Genomic DNA, 14,394 nt, shown 5'->3' on the forward strand with positions numbered 1-14,394 from the left:
AACGAGGAAGTAAATGACGCCTAAGGGAGCAAATCGGCCGCCCAAGAAACAGACATTACACATTCATAAAGAGATTGTAAAAGTCATCGATAAAAGGAAACGTTAAAATTATGTCTCGATTATAGTCACAGCGATAAGTAAGATCACTGGCACTTTTCCTTTTTTTTCTTTGAAATCTAATCGCAGAAAGGCAGCAGACGCAATTTCCCGGTTTCTTGGAAAACGTTTTAAAAATTATCATAATAATTATTTCATCGTTGTTTTTGCAGCTTTATTGTCTTACGCGTCATAAGATAAAATTTTGCGGTTAATGAAAAAGCTCAAGTCTGGGAAGCAGAAAGCTTAGCACTCAAATTGCAATACTACTCGACGAATGAACTGCGTATGTTCTAGAGGTTCATATGTATTTTTCAGGTCCTTTCTACCTAAAGGATTCGCGTACCAGCTGGTTTCTTTCAATAAATAAATGTTCTTCCCGCGAAAACTCTTTCCTTCTTATCCACAATTCTTGATTGATCCCATCTGGTCGTATATAATGCTGTTATTGCTTTGTCACCTTGACAACGCGTCAATACATGATGTCACAAAGCGGTCAATAAATAACAAATATCTACCCTGTGATTGGTTGATTGATGCGCAGAGGCGAACTTGTGAAGTAGATTTCAGACAACAAAGGTGAAGAGGGAAGTAATTTGCGAAGTGAACCTTGTGACACAAGCGTGCTTTGTTCGCTCCGATCTCGTTCAAAATGTAATAGATTAACTTATCTTGTTCGAAAGCTCGTGCACTTGGCGAAAAAAGAATCGAATTCCAGGATGTTGAACTGTTTCAAAGACGGAGGGAACGTTCGAGCGGTTGTGGCTTGCTTGAAGCTGTCTCGCTCTTCATATTTTACGTCAAATATCTATTAAGTAACCTGAAAAGTCATCATGACAGATAAGGAAAAAGGGAAGGAAAGCTCTCATAACTTGATGGTAAGTAAATGTTTGCTCGCGTGCGAAAATACGCTGTTTTGCTGTCTTACAGCTTTTAATGCAATGTGCAATACGTTCAGCTTTATCTATGTGAAAGTAGAAAGCTTTTGCCTTTGGGTCGATCTTATCAAAACTTTTGCAGATGTTCTTGTCGGTAGCTTACTCAACTTCTGTATGTTTTTTTTTTTTGTTTTCAAAGGTTGCTGTTAGAGTAAGGCCTTTGAATGGCGCCGAAGTCGAAGATGCAAGCTGCACCGAAATTGTGCATGTTTTGGACGAAAACGTACGTGTTTCTTGAATTGAGCTGTGACAACACTAGTGATTTCTCATCACAATTAAACCATTCTGTTATTGGGAAAGTCACGTTTGTGTTCGAAAAGCATTGAAGAAGAGTTGAATTGAAAGCGCGTTTTTTCTGTGGGTGCTACTCAACAGTTTTGTTCAATCGATAACATATATGTCCTACATACTTGAAGTATGTGTGAGTTACAATGAAAGGTTTTGTACTCTGCCTACGATATCTTAAGCTAAAGGAAGGAAGAAAGAAAGGTTGAACTATTAAAATGTCCTCAACATTATCATAGCTTTTGTTACTATTATCATTACTATTGTTATTATTATTATTATTATTATTATTATTATTATTGTTATTATTATTTACTTGTGTTTCAAAATGTAAGCTGATCAGTGGTATCATTATTTCCCAGGACATGTAGCTATTATTACTGTTGTTATAAATATTATTACTTTGGCTTCCTGTTGAAGAACCCAAGTGCAAAATTATCCTGTGGTCATTGAGTGTCTTCCATGGCATCTTTGCATAGGGGCTGATTGTCAGGCTCCAACAATCTAAAAAACAGAGTTGCCTCTAAGGACAAGAATAATTTTTTTAAGGCCCTTAAAAGCAAACAATACACAATCTTATGTCCTTCTGCAATGGTCAAAGCTGTTATGGAAAGTATTTTAATCGAAAGCTTGACATGGTCACAGATATGGCAAACACTGTTATGGCCAGTATGCTAGAGTAAAAAAAAAACATTCTTGACTATCTCTCCGTTTCCATTTTGGAAGCCCAAGTGAAGGCCATCTTCTTTGGCCTCTTCTTGCTTTTATTTTTATTATCATTTCATTATTAATATTGTTGTTATAGGTATTACAGTCAGAAACTTATGTGTGATTTTTACCTTTTGATTATGATCAATGCAAATTGCAAGATTGTTTTTCTTTGAGTTAGGTGGTCAGATAGGTTACCAAGCTTTCCAAATTTTAATGACATTTTTCTTTTTCTGTACTGATATAGCTGGTGGTGTTGAAAGATCCCAATGAAGACCAAGATGATATTCTCAGAGCAAACAGATCAAGAGAAAAGCAGTATATTTTTGATTGTGCATTTGGCCAAAATTCAAATCAGGTTAGTTAGAGTTTCATGATCAGCTCTAATTAACAGAATTATTTCAAACCATCTTTCTGGGAGTCCAAAGACAAAGTGGATTTACACATTTTTAGTTAAGTACAAAGCCAGAGGGGAGCCAAGTAGTAGTCAATGTCATTCTTTGGTAGTTTTTTCTTTCCTCTAAATATTGAGACATCTACCATAGTACTTACAAGGATAATTTGTTTGTTTATAACATTTAATGATATATTTCTTCCTAGGCTGATGTATACAAGGAAGTAGCAAAACCTCTGATTGAAAACGTCATCTCGGGATATAATGCTACAGTGTTTGCTTATGGTGCAACAGGTAAACTGTAACATGTACTTAACTAGTGTTAGTTACTAGCTGTTTTACTCTTTACGGTGACCAATTTACATTTTCAACTCATTTGTTAACACTAAATTACCTGCTATACTCTCCCACTGACACAGCACCACAGTTTCTGTAGAAACTTATCCCCTTTATTAGTGTTAGAAATGGTCTAATGATAACATAGCAGCAAAAATTTTGGCTTGAGCTAGTGGATTGATTTTGCTGTGCTAAGAGAAAAATTACAACAATCATCATCTCCTAAATTTATTAAAAGTGAAATGTTTGGGAATCTGTAAAGGATACAAAGAGAGGAAAAAGGAAAACTTAAGACTTTTTAGAACACAAAGTTTTTTTAATTACGGATGTTCTGTAAATTTACCAACTTTTTTATAGTTCAATAAAAAGTAATAAAAAACACTTTTAAATCACTGTGAATTAGAAACTGAACTGATGGTTAACACTTCTTAAGATATTTAATTTAAGGTGAAATGTTTTGATTTTTCCTGTTTAGGTGCAGGGAAAACATTCACCATGTTGGGTACTGACAGAGAGCCTGGTATTATGGCACGTGCCTTGAATGATCTTTTTAATGCAATGGACAGGACTAAGGAAGATATGAAATACAAAGTGTCAATGTCATACTTGGAAGTAAGGATGAAATATATAATATTATAAATCTTCATTTTGTTTTTTCCTAGTTTATTTTTTGTTTTATGATGGACCAAAAATTTATATTAGGGAACCCTACATGAACATAGCTTTGAGAATAAGTTATTAAGCAAGGGTAGAAGGTTTGGCTGAGAAGGCACATAAATAAAATGTTCTTTCCTTAAGTTAATGTCTTATTGACCAGTGTCTTGTGGCGATATTTCCATTGTTAACAATCAGTATTATGACATTTTATTCACATCTGCAGTTGTGATTGATACTTGTTGCTTTATCTTTACTGTTAGGATTAAAAGCTGATCTTACACTCTTTGTCCATTAGATCTATAATGAAATGATTCGCGATTTGTTGAACCCATCATCTGGTTATCTTGAACTGCGGGAAGACAGTAGAGGAGTCGTAGTGGCTGGTATCTCAGAAGTTCAAGCCAAGAAAACAAGCGAGGTAAATGTAGTACCATTGTTTCCCTGTAAGCAATGTTGTAACGTCACTTCACAGACACTTAACCCTTAACATGTAACTCCCATGTGTGACCAAGACAGAATTTCTCCTTACAATATCAATACAATGTCAAGCAGATGAGTAATGAGAATAAAGAAAAAATCGTAATTAGGGGACTATAAGTTGATCCAGTATCAAATTCTCCAAACTAACATCACAAGAACTATATGGCAAACAGTAAGGAGAATTACTAATAAAATCTTGGGAGTCAAAAGGTTGACTGTGGCTAAAAGTGGTTATCTGATGGTGTGCTTTATTTGTGACCATATCTACCTTTGGATTGTACTTGACCAGAGTTGTGTAGATTTTGTCAATATTTTCTCCCTGAGTCTGTATAGTCCTTTGTTATTATCTTTATATTGTTTTTATCACTCAAATTTAGGTTATGGATTTGCTTATGATGGGAAACAAACAAAGAACAAGTGAACCTACTGCTGCCAACAAAACCTCTTCAAGATCTCATGCTATCCTTCAGGTAGGGACTAAGATGTTATATGTTGTACCATACTAAATTTAAATTGTTTTTCTTTATTAAAGGGCTCATGTAGACTTGCACATTTATACCAAGTTTGCAAATAGGAGTGTTGTCATGTGTCCAGCATGAATCCATTTTATGCTTCATTCTGGTTGAGATGTTATTTTTTTACACAGTGTCAATTTTTATCAATATTTTTTAGGTAACAGTCACTCAGAAGAGTCGTGTGAAGAACACTATTGATGAATTCAAAGTGGGGAAACTTTTTATGATTGATTTGGCTGGATCTGAGAGGGCTGCGCAGACTAAGGTACTCAGGCTTTCTTTGTTGATGATGCCAATGCAAATGCATTCATTGCTTCTTTTTTTAGTAGTGTGGAGAATATCTTGTGGTTTAGATTTTTTTGAAAATTTTGTTTTAAATTCTAATAATAGAAATTATTTTGATTCCAGAATCGTGGTAAGAGAATGATAGAAGGGGCACATATTAACCGTTCCTTACTTGCTTTGGGAAACTGCATCAATGCTCTAAGTAAGTAATGCAGTAATGGAAGCACTGTGGTGCATTTGTAAGCTTGTGTAGCAATTCCTTGGCAAAGATGGCAGTTTGCTGATCAGAGGAGGACAGAGCTGTATATTGACTTTATTTCTCTTCTTTTGCATCGGTCCCTCCTTACCACTTGTTCTTTGTTCTTGCTTACCTGCTACACAAGCTATATACATTATACATTTTTACATTTTAAGACAAAAATGGAAGAGTTTTTACTTAAATAATCACTGAATTGGCCTAGCCACACATTCACAGCACTTTTTCTTTACTTTATTTATTAATGTAAGTGAGGTGGCTCTCCCATAAGCCCAGTGGTTTCCTGGGTCTCCTCGCCTTCTAGCCATAACCACTGTAAATAAATTTTTTGTATTGTGTAAATAACGCAAATAAAATATGATGATGATAATGATATATATGCACCCTTGACTGAAATTTCTTGGATGCAAATATTGTTTTTCTGTATTTCTTTGATTATCGATTTTTGCATTGTATTCTTCAAAAATTAATATTATCAATTTTAAGATCTACACAGGTTTTCTGGTTGAGCAACCAGGAAGTTGATAATTGTTCAGAAAATAATTTTTAGAATACTGAATGTTGTCTTGCCTTTCTTTGACTCTCCTCAGGTGAAAATCGAGGGCATTATGTCAACTATAGAGATAGCAAACTGACCAGACTTTTAAAGGTACAGTTCATATAGTATGTAACCTTTTTGCTGCCAGAGCTCAATTAAGAGTTCTCCCCATTGTTTTTCATACAACTCTTATGCTTAGAATTGCATTGTTGTTATTTAGAAAAAAGCCAGTTTGGTCGTTCTTGAAAGCAAGAGGGTTAACCCCCGCCATTTAGCCTTAAAATGAAGGAGAAGAATAACAGACTTGCTTATTGCAGCATTTCCCAAAAAGTTAGGCTGGATTGTTAACATACTGAGAGTTGTTGATCCCTTTGCAAGGATAAGCTTCTCATTCCATGGAGAATAATAAAAGCTGTTAGCCTGCTGTTCGGTGCTCTTTCATGTGGAACAAAATGCACTAGAATGCTTCTGCTTTCAGTAGATTTAAATGTGGCTTCTTTCAAGTAGTCTGACACTCCTAAAACATTTTTATCTTATCTTTACATTTAGGATTCTTTGGGTGGTAACTGTCGCACAGTCATGATTGCCCATGCAAGTCCAGCAAGTGGATCATATGAGGAAACTCGCAACACACTCCTGTATGCAGATAGGGCCAAGAACATAAAAACTAATGTAAGTGTAACTTTTTTCGAAACGCAATTGCTTTGTACAAGCGCTAAGTCTCCCGAGCCAAGTTTGAAGCAAACGTCAGAGGCATGTTAATACAATACTGTGTTTTTCTTGAAAACGCTCTATCACGGGTTCAAATATTTCATAAACTCATTACAACATTTTGATTTAATTGACAGGTGAAGCCAAATCAGTTCAGCGTATCCTACCACATTGCACAGTACACCAACATTATTGCTGATTTAAGAAAAGAAATATTTCGTCTCAAACTCAAAATCTCTGAACATGATGCGGACAAAAGTAATGAAAGTTCAAGTAAGTTGGCTTCCATTTTTATTGAAAAATTTTGAATTTGATGCCTATTTATTTGCCAAAAAACCATTTGGAAAGCCTGGAGCTAGCTGTTCTGTGTCTTTTGCACAATGGCCTCCTTCCTTTTCCTACTGTCCACAAGATCGAGGGACTCGAGTGTGCTCGGCTCCCAAGTTTTTAAATATTTTTAAGGAAAATTTCAGGACTTTTTAACTTCTCCTTTGGCAAAGAAACTATGATTTTCAAATTACTGATCTAAGGTAAAAACAAAGTGACCTAATTCCCTTTGTGGTAATTTGACAGAGCAACAAAAAGGCAAGAATCCGGAAGCGATGAATAAGTTGCGGGACCAACTCGTCAGTACGTTTAAAGAGCAGATGAATATCAGGTTAGTAAAGACGATTTGGAGCAAACTTCAAAACAGATACGAATTATGGACATATTTACTTGACATTTGGAGGGATACCTCTTGTGCAATGTTAGTTCCGTTGTCCCAATTTCCTGTCGGTAGTAAAATTTGCGTATCAGTTCGTACATTTTCGTGCGTTCCTACCACTTCAAGGTTGACTGTGTTTTGACTTATTGTGATAATAAGCTAATAAATCATCGACGTTGAGACGATAAGTTGAAAGACTATTTGTTCTTACACTTCGGCCAGAAATTCTGATTGATCTTCAAATGCCATTGACATAATGAACCTGCTAAGCTCTTCCTGTACAACTGAGCTGATAAGTTAGAAAAATTGGAACGGAAATATCTTCCATTTAACGTTTGGTGTGTGCTGTTCTTGTCTGAAAGTATCTTTGCTGGTCACATTTCAGGCGCAGATTGATAGAACTTGAGGACACTGCCATGCAGATCTCACTTGACATGAACCGATACATGCTGGTGATAGATGAGTAAGTGTGCATAAAATTAAAAAGATGGGGGGGGGGGTAGCTGAGAAGGGAACAAAAATGCAATATTTTTTATGTTATTTCGAAGAATTCTGTGCGAGGCTTAATAAAGAAGGAGGAAGGGACTCTAATTTTTGAATTTGTTAAGTAAGAAACCCCTTAAATACTGAATATACCTGAAAAAAGGATGGGTGTTAGAATTCGTTATCACTAATTTCACGATTTCGGTGTAGATGGGAACAAGAGAAAGCCAGGAGAGGTGTGCGTAAAACTACCAGAAACTCATCTGGGAAACCTAACGTTTCTGAGGTGAGGAACGACTTGGGAACTGCGGCTTCTTCCGAAAATGAAAACAGAGTGAAAGGCGATGGGTCATTAGCAGAAGACAAAAACATCCTCGGCGAAAACCTCCGCGAAGGGACAACACTGTCCAATATGGACACTGTGGAAGATGTTGAAAGCAAAGACATGGACACCGAAAAGGATAAAAAGCCAGAAGCACGCCAAGGTGCAAAAATCGCAGAGCCTGAAGAAGTATCTTTTGCGCGAGAGGAAATCACAACACTGATTGCAGAGGAAAAACGCATGTCTAATCTCAAAGTAGATCTTCAGGAAAAGCTTCAGCAGACGCGAAAGGAGGTTGAAGCTTTGGAAGAGCTCTTACCCAAGAAGATAAGCAGCGAAGAGAATCGAGAAATCTTGGGTCTTCTGTGCAAGGTTCACGAGCTCGAAATTACCAATGCTGAGCTCCAGTCGAACTCGTTACTCAGGGAGAACTTGCTACGACAAAAGGACTTGGAGATGAACAAGTATGATTCACGGCAACGGTTGTGTGATGAAATTATTCAAATGCAGAGATCTGTTATCAACGGTAAGCTTACAGAAATATGGTAACATAGGGCTTTTTAATCGTGCAGCCTAAAATCACAGCAACTTGTCGGAAAAAAAGGAAAATTATAATTCAGCAATTTACAATTAAATGCATATTCCTTTCCTTATGCCTGTTAGATTCTGGAGCGCAGTGTTCTGCAGAGCTTGAAGCACTTTATGATGTGTACATGGAGCAATCAGCTGACTTTGAGCAACGAGAGAGCAGTTCAAGCGAGCAGAAGAACGGGGAAGGCTCTTTGAACACGTTACAAAAGGTAAACCGCGCTTGATCGACAGTACTTCAGGCATTCGTTAAAAAATCGGCTACTTGTGGGCTTGGGAACTCGTACCTGAAAGCCTAGCATGGTAGGCACGAGACAATCCATAGGTATCCATGGCAACCCACAGGTAGAAACCACTCCCGCACCAACAGACTAAACCTTGACCTAACTGGCCCAATGATGACCTTCAAGGACAAGCCCTTTTTTCTTTTTTACCCTTTTCAGTGAGAAGGGTGGAAATGAAAAATCTACAGGTTACAAAACTCACATAAAAAATTTATATGAAAAGATCGATCGACTGCAGGCAGCATGTGGTCTGTTCCTATGAAAATCGCAGGTCGCAAGCAAAGACGCGTGAGATCTTGTCATCCACATCTGAAGAATATTTTTTGTCCGCATTTGAGTCTACCTGAATGATGCATTTAATTTTTTTATGTTGTTGTTTACATCAGGCTTCACTTCTTGCCGGAATAAATCGCCGAATGATGCCCTTAGCACGAGAGAAGTTATGTAAGTACTATATGCAGTATTCTAGTCGCCCTTGTACTGGATTGTAAAGATTTCTGTGAATAGGAACTATTTAGAACATCTCCCTGTAAAAGTTTGACGTTTGGTTGAATCGTGCTGGTCCACCTCCTTTAAATCTAGTGTTCTAATTTTCGGTGATTTTTATTTTTCTAAACCAATGATTGTCGCGAATTCTTCAACGAAACTCTTGCGGTGTCGCAACGAAGGTCCAAAGTTCTCTAGAAGGAGCAGTGGCATTTTCACACAAAGTTTCCATTGTTAGGTCAGGATGAACTAAGTGACCTTCACCTTGTCTTTTACAGTCACATTCAGCAAGTTGTCGCCTTTGAGTGAGGAGACACCTTCTCGTCTGGTGTCACTTCAAAACTCACCCGTTAAGATGTCACGTACCACACCTTCTGCTTGCACACAGATTTCGGATGACGTGTTCACACGTGAAATCAGGTAACATACCTTCTTGTGTTTAACCCTTTATCTTCCATGAGTGACCAGGAGAGAATTTTTCCTTACAGTATCAGTACAATATCAAGCATAGAAGTGATGAGAATAAAAATATCAATCAGGGGATTATTAGTTAATCCAGTACCAAATTTTCCAAATTGACAACATAAGAATTTTATGTCAGACAGTAAAGAGAATTACCAATGAGATCTTGGGAGTGAAAGGATTAAGAGTTCTGCTGAGGAAGCGTTCCAGAAAATGTAATTGCAAATATATGCTTACATTTGATTTTTTTTTTAGTTCTCCTCTATCGTTGCCCACACCCAAGAAAACGAAAAAACTTCTGAGCCATACTGACGACGGTGAAAGCATACGCAGTTCACCTACCGTGTCCTCCGTAATGGAAGACTTGCACGAAGAGGTGGAGCTCGCTACCCCAGCCAGCCCTGTGTTTGCCCGAACGCGAAAAATCGCTCAGATCGCTGAACGCCGTCGAGGTGGCCCGGATAAGAGTCCTAAAACTAGCAATAATAGACTAGGACCTGGTAGAGAGCTCCCTACAAAGTCTAGTTCTGTCACGGACATGCGCGTGCCTGATCAAGCTCCCGAAAGTCAAAGTGTACAGAGGGACAAAAGACTCTCGGTCAAGGCTTCGCGAAGTATGAGTGATTTGTCTGTAATTGACAAAAGAACAGGAGACGTTTCATCTGAAGAGGCGCCACCAGCGGACAAACCGAAGGGGGCTGGGAGGAGCAAAATAAAAAATGCCCCTCAAAGGAAGCCCAAGAGGTTACGTTCCGCATCGTTAGATGAGTCTAAAGTTTTGAGAGGTGAATTTTATGGCGTCTCTACCCACTCACTCCTGTAAAGGACGAAGCAGATAGTGACGTATTTATGTTTCTATATGTTTGGGCTATGCCCTATCGACATAACTAACCCCAACACTATACAGAACGTTTGCAACATTAGGACTATCTTTTCAAGAATTCGTTGTGACTTAGTGGTTGAGTATTCCAACGTTAATACGGAGGGTCACTGGTTGGATTTCTCAATGGGCTTTGTTACTTTAAATTCATTCAAAGTCAGTGGCAAATGGACATAGCGTCTTTAAAGACTGAAATAGTTTCGCTTTGTGTTGAATTATTTTTAGAAAGTTTTATTGAAATGTTCCTTTTGTATTAGCAATTTTCTACCTGTCATTTATTCGGCCCGCCGTGTGATGCGATGCTAGTAACCACCACACAGCAGATTTCTACCTAGAGTCAAAAAAATTTTCATACCAAAAAATAGAAAGGCTGAGGATGCTAATTCCATGTGCTTTGACTTACTTTTGTTCAGTGAAACCTCGGCGCACTCGTAAAGAAGAGTTACAAGAGGCGGCAAGACAAAAAGTGGCCGCTGCATTGGCGCAGTCAAATACAAGGAGCAGAATGTATGGGGGACATGGCACAGAAGGACGCAAAGCCATCAGGACACGACAAGCCAGAGCAACGAGTCTCTCCAAGCCCATCTCAGATACAGAAAGTGGAAAAACATCGGCGAAACCTTCTGTTTCTGCCGCTAGTAATCCATTAGATGGTAAATGTTTTATCTGTTTTATGATATTCTTCCTTTTGTGGTTCACCCCACAGGTTTTCTTATTACCAGGGTCCTTCTTCCCTTTGTCGAGCACTCCAAGAAACTGCTCTTAAAGAGACTGAACCCAATGCCTGTTTGCTTCGTCTCCTTTACACAATCTTCGCTTCTTCCTTTCTACTTTACCTTCTTCCTCTATTTCCTTATGATTATTTAATTAAGAGCTGCTCTCTGTAAACTTTTTCCGTCATTGTGATTCTCAGGAGAGGTGCAAACATTCTGGACAAACGTGACTCCGCCGTCTACTGTCCATCAGCATGGAGTTACTTATGGTAAAGGGCATACTATCCAAAAGAGATACCGTGCTCCTCCTGAGATCAGCGGAACGGATTCGAGCCAATCCACTCCGAGGCTCAAACCAAGGAAAAAGCCGTCGAATACTGGTACGAGATCCGTCGACGAACTATCAGTGAGTGGTATCGCTGTGCGTCCCTCCAAACAGGCTGCAGGTGTGCGCAGAAGTTAATTATAGCTGCTACTGAAGGTCCTGTCCTAAATGTTTCAAGAAAAGAACTTGTAGAAGTTATAGTGGATATCACTACTCGGTAGACCTTCTACTTCCTTTTTCTATGGCAGTTAGATCTGAAAGCTCTTGAAGCTCAAAATGACGAGACTTCGATGTACCCACAGAAGTTGTGTTACAAAATGAGAAGACAGCCATTTTCCTGTGATGAAATATCGTTCGCTTAATGGAACTGTACAGTGCATTGACAATAAGCAAGTTCAGGTTTTATAAACACTGCATATTTAATATTGAAGACAAGGCAAGAGTGATTTGTTCACAGTTTATATGTACATAGCAGGATCCGATATTTATTCATGCAGGTTATATTTTGGATCCTGAAAAGGAAATGTAAAGCTATTTATTAATATGTATAGTTTGATACTTTGTTAAATACTGTACGTTTTTCACAGTTGTCAATTAAAATAAACTGAGTAGTTAATAACCTCTCGTCTATGAGTTTGAAATAAGCAGCAGGGTCTCTTCGTCCGTGTGATCTGGATTTGAGTACAGTCCCCCGTTTCAAAAGCGTCTGGTCCCACAATTGTTGTAAATGAAATATTCAGCTTGTGGAGGGTTAAAAGAAAGTAGGGGGCAGTTGATTAAAGTAACTTGAGCTCCACTTTTAGGCTTGGATAAAACTTGTTATTATTTGTATTAGTTTTAGATAGGAGTAGGGTAGTACATGAAATTGTGAGCTGTAGCCGATATATGCGTCGTGTTTGGAAAAAGCGCGCGAAAAACCTGTTGCCAGCCGCGTTAAAAGGCGGGAAATCCTTATTCGTTTTGCTATGTTCCCGTTTCGCTTTGCTCGTCAGACAGGAAAAGGAATGACTTTGGAAAAAAAGGTGGCGCTATTTTGTTTCCTCGATGAAGTAGGTCTATGAAGTACGAAACACTTTTTTTCAGACGAGGTGAGTGAGACATTGGAAATTTTTAATACTGTTTCAGTATTTGTCGGAGAAGAATGGATGTAAACACGAGCCTTGCCGATAACACTGAGCAAACTTTTAATTTATTCTTTAGAATGGAATACCTTGATAAAAGTTCAATGACATGTAAATTTTTCCAAGCATATTGTGTGTATATCAGAATTCTTACTCTTTTAAGAGTAAGACTCGGGCATTATTCGGGTTAATTTTAATTTCACTTTATTGCTAGCGCGGTCTCTGACATTGCGGAAATTACTCTTCCATGAATTCTTTTTCCTTTCGAGTAGTTGGAAAAGGTGGAAAGTAAAATGCAGTATCCTCATAATACTAAGACTTAGAGTACTTTTTAAAGCAGTGTTGACACATTTTCACTTACCCTCTACCATCGACTTGTTCATACGTTTAACAATTACGAATGGTACTGAATTTTAACTACCAAGATCTAATTGCTAATTCTCCTCTCTAGCTGCTACACATTCACTTGTTAATTAGTTACGAGAAATAAAAACCGGACACTATTTTCCAACATTCAAAATCGGACACTAGCATCCAAAATCCAAATCCAAAATTGGGCACTGATGGTGTCTAAAATCTAAAATTGGACACTGGTGTCTAAAATCTAAAATTGGACACTACTGTTTGAAAACCAAAATAGGTAGTCTTAAACTGCATATTGCCACTGATATAACACAGTTTTTATGCATTGTAAAGACCTTGAGGTTGTGTAATGACGCTTTAAGGTAGCGTTTAAGAAGATTGGTATTCACATACAGAACATAAAACCTGTTGCATCGCACATGTTTATGAATACCGTGTTCCACAAGAGATAGATTATTCAAGATTATGATGATAGATGATTCAAGATTATGGTGACTAATTGACATTTAACCAATAATGGTAACAAATAATCATATTGACAATAATAATGACAGTTGATAATTTTCAAGAACCTTGCTGTTCCTCTTTCCCTCAGGCTCCATTAATGAGTAATGATTAAACTATGCTTCTTTCAATTTTGCCTGTTAATCACTAATCATTTTCTTCTTCCGTTACTATTCCATTTTTGTGAGACTTTGTTTCGTACAACAACACATTCCGCGTTTTAGGATATTCCGTCACTTCGTGTTCAAGGAAAATTATATCTTCGGATCTACTGAGAATAATTCGCTGATTCAAATGGTAAGATGCTCTTTCTTCAAAGAAAAAATTGTCCTCTAAGTTTTCCTGATGCGCATAACACACCATTAAGATATTTCTGCAACGAAAAATTTTGTTTTTAATCACGCGCAATCCTGAAACGGTCGTGAGACTTTTTCTGTCTTCGGTAATATCAACGCAAGAACTGAAAAATGGCATTTTAGGTCGTTTGGGCCCACAATAATTTGTTTCAAAGGCACTCCTCTTTCTTTAGTGTATGCTGCGCTTAATAACCGCTAGTGCGAATGTCGAGCTTCGAATATAAGCTGAAGTAAACAGTAGGTAAAATCGGGCCAAAATCGGGTGAAGTTCGGCATTCTATTGTTACCATCACTCACTCATTTCGATAACATATAGGAGGTAGTAGCCACAATAACCAATAACTCTTCTGACTGCACTAGACAAGGAGCTTTACTCAGGAGATAATCACGACTTTTGGCACTCGAACGTTCAGCCTCAAAAAGAAAACGAACATAACTAGTATTTGATAAATAGTAACACTAATTTTGATGATGTATATCGTGGTGAACAAAAATTAATTGAATATTCATCAGCTATGTAGGACCAAATGGTCAACACGACTGATTGCAAAGCAAGATAAGTTGCAGAAGACTTGAAGTCTTAAATCTAGGGGAAATAAATG

The 14,394-nt window shown here is 37.8% G+C and overlaps 1 protein-coding gene across 1 annotated transcript; it reads left to right on the forward strand.

Moving 5' to 3' along the window:
- Positions 1–623: 623 nt before the first annotated feature.
- Positions 624–12,069, forward strand: LOC113670843 (kinesin-like protein KIF19). The gene is made up of 21 exons (XM_089184730.1): positions 624–974; positions 1,174–1,257; positions 2,275–2,385; positions 2,628–2,715; positions 3,233–3,369; positions 3,710–3,832; positions 4,272–4,364; positions 4,567–4,674; positions 4,818–4,896; positions 5,541–5,599; positions 6,038–6,160; positions 6,337–6,472; positions 6,773–6,857; positions 7,291–7,368; positions 7,599–8,236; positions 8,374–8,510; positions 8,969–9,026; positions 9,347–9,488; positions 9,786–10,315; positions 10,824–11,063; positions 11,324–12,069. The coding sequence occupies exons 1-21, from the start codon at positions 930–932 to the stop codon at positions 11,584–11,586; spliced, it is 3,357 nt and encodes a 1,118-aa protein (XP_089040856.1). The 5' UTR covers positions 624–929; the 3' UTR covers positions 11,587–12,069.
- Positions 12,070–14,394: the final 2,325 nt, after the last annotated feature.

The sequence above is a fragment of the Pocillopora damicornis genome, chromosome 10 (genome assembly GCF_964200805.1).
Source record: "Pocillopora damicornis chromosome 10, jaPocDami1.2, whole genome shotgun sequence".
NCBI lineage: Eukaryota > Metazoa > Cnidaria > Anthozoa > Scleractinia > Pocilloporidae > Pocillopora > Pocillopora damicornis.

Excerpts from the sequence above, each read along its gene's own strand:
- LOC113670843 (XM_089184730.1), top strand. The coding sequence starts at position 930 with ATGACAGATAAGGAAAAAGGGAAGGAAAGCTCTCATAACTTGATG. Across the intron at positions 4,675-4,817 it reads AGAGGGCTGCGCAGACTAAG|AATCGTGGTAAGAGAATGAT; the intron begins GTACTCAGGCTT and ends TTTTGATTCCAG. Across the intron at positions 8,237-8,373 it reads GCAGAGATCTGTTATCAACG|ATTCTGGAGCGCAGTGTTCT; the intron begins GTAAGCTTACAG and ends TATGCCTGTTAG.